At 41.5% G+C, this 1601-nt stretch overlaps 1 protein-coding gene across 1 annotated transcript in view; it reads right to left on the reverse strand.

Annotated features, from left to right (window-relative positions):
• Window positions 1-669: 669 nt before the first annotated feature.
• LOC105825066 (olfactory receptor 10H2) overlaps window positions 670-1601 on the reverse strand; it is a 3152-nt gene continuing 2220 nt past the window's right edge. Inside the window, exon 2 of the mRNA XM_012662736.1 lies at window positions 670-1096. Within this exon, the coding sequence (XP_012518190.1) occupies window positions 670-1096 (427 nt within the window). The remainder of the gene's footprint in view (window positions 1097-1601) is intronic.

Consider the following 1601-nt stretch of genomic DNA (forward strand, 5'->3'; position numbering starts at 1 on the left):
CATACACAATCGTTCCTAGCAGCATCATTCAAAATAGCAAAAGTTAGAGACACTGAAATGTCCATCAATGCTGAATGGATCAATAAAATGTAGGACATCCATACAATGGAGTATTATTTGGCAATAAAGAGGAATGAGTACTGATACATGCTACAAGCTGGGAGAATCTTGAACACATTAACACTCAGGGAAAGAATCCAGTGGAAAACACTATGATTCCATTTCTACTCCACTGATATGAAATGTCCAGGATGAGCAAATCTATATGGACAAAAAGCAGAGAGAGACTGCTGATAGGTATAACTTTCATTTTGGGTAATGAAAATGTTCTAAACTTGATTGAGGTCATGGCCACATAACTCTGAATATACTAAAACTATTGAAATGCACACTTTAATGGGTAAATTGTTTGGTATGTAAATTATGCCTCAGTAAAGCTGTTTAAAAAAGCTCAAGAAAAAATAAAACAAAGATAAAGACACACAGATGAAGGGTTCAAGAAATTTTTAAAAATTTTTTAACATTTATTGAGACCCTATTAGGTGATGAGTGTTGTCATACACAAATCTTTGCAGCTATGTTACAAGGAAGGCATTATTAATCCCATGGTGCAGACAACAGTGTGGTCATCCCCCTACCGTGTTCCACAAATACCTCTGCACTAGCTACTCAGGTGCCTGAGGAACGCAGTTTCCCGAGGAAGGTCTTCTTCAGGGCCACCTTCAGCTCCTTGTTCCTGAGGCTGAAGATGATGGGGCTGAGGAAGGGTGTGAGGACCGTGTAGGTGGTGGCCGTCAGGGTGTCCCCTTCCTGAGAGTGGGGACCCTTGGGCTTGAGACAGATGACAGAGGCAAAGCCATAGTGCACAATGACCACAATAAGGTGAGATGCACAGGTGGAGAAGGCCTTGTGTCGACCTTCAGCGGATGGGATCTTCAAGATGGTGGCCACGATGAAGGCGTAGGAGAGGAGGATGAGGAGGAAGCAGCCCAGCTGAGCTGTGATGCACACCACGCCCACGCCCAGGGCCACAGCTGGTACATTGTGTCCACAGGCCAACTTTAACAGAGGTGGTACATGACATAAGAAATGCTGCCTATATGAGGACGGTTTTATATCTGGGTTCTCAGTTCTCTTCCACTGGTCAATGGCTCTATTTTTGTGCCAGTACCAAGCTGTTTTGATTATGACAGCCTTATAATAAAGTTTGAAATCTGGTAAGTTGATACCTCCCATTTTGTTTTTATTGCCTAGTATTGTTTTTGCTATGCGGGGTCTTCTCTTGTTCCATACGAAGCATAAAATTAATTTTTCTACATCTGTGAAAAATGATGTTGGTATTTTCATAGGGATTGCCTTGAATCTGTAGATCATTTTAGGTAATATAGACATCTTAACGATGTTGATTCTGCCGACCCACGAGCACGGTATGGTATTCCACCTGTTTACGTCCTCGGCTATTTCCTTCCTCCATTTTTCATAGTTCTCCCTGTAGAGGTCTTTTACCTCCTTAGTTAAATATATTCCTAGATACTTTATTTTCTTAGTTGCTATTGTGAAGGGAATTGAGTCTTTGATTTGGTTCTTGGTATGACTGCTTT

This window comes from Propithecus coquereli, unplaced genomic scaffold (assembly GCF_000956105.1).
Source record: "Propithecus coquereli isolate 6110/MARCELLA unplaced genomic scaffold, Pcoq_1.0 Scaffold776, whole genome shotgun sequence".
NCBI classification, from domain to species: domain Eukaryota; kingdom Metazoa; phylum Chordata; class Mammalia; order Primates; family Indriidae; genus Propithecus; species Propithecus coquereli.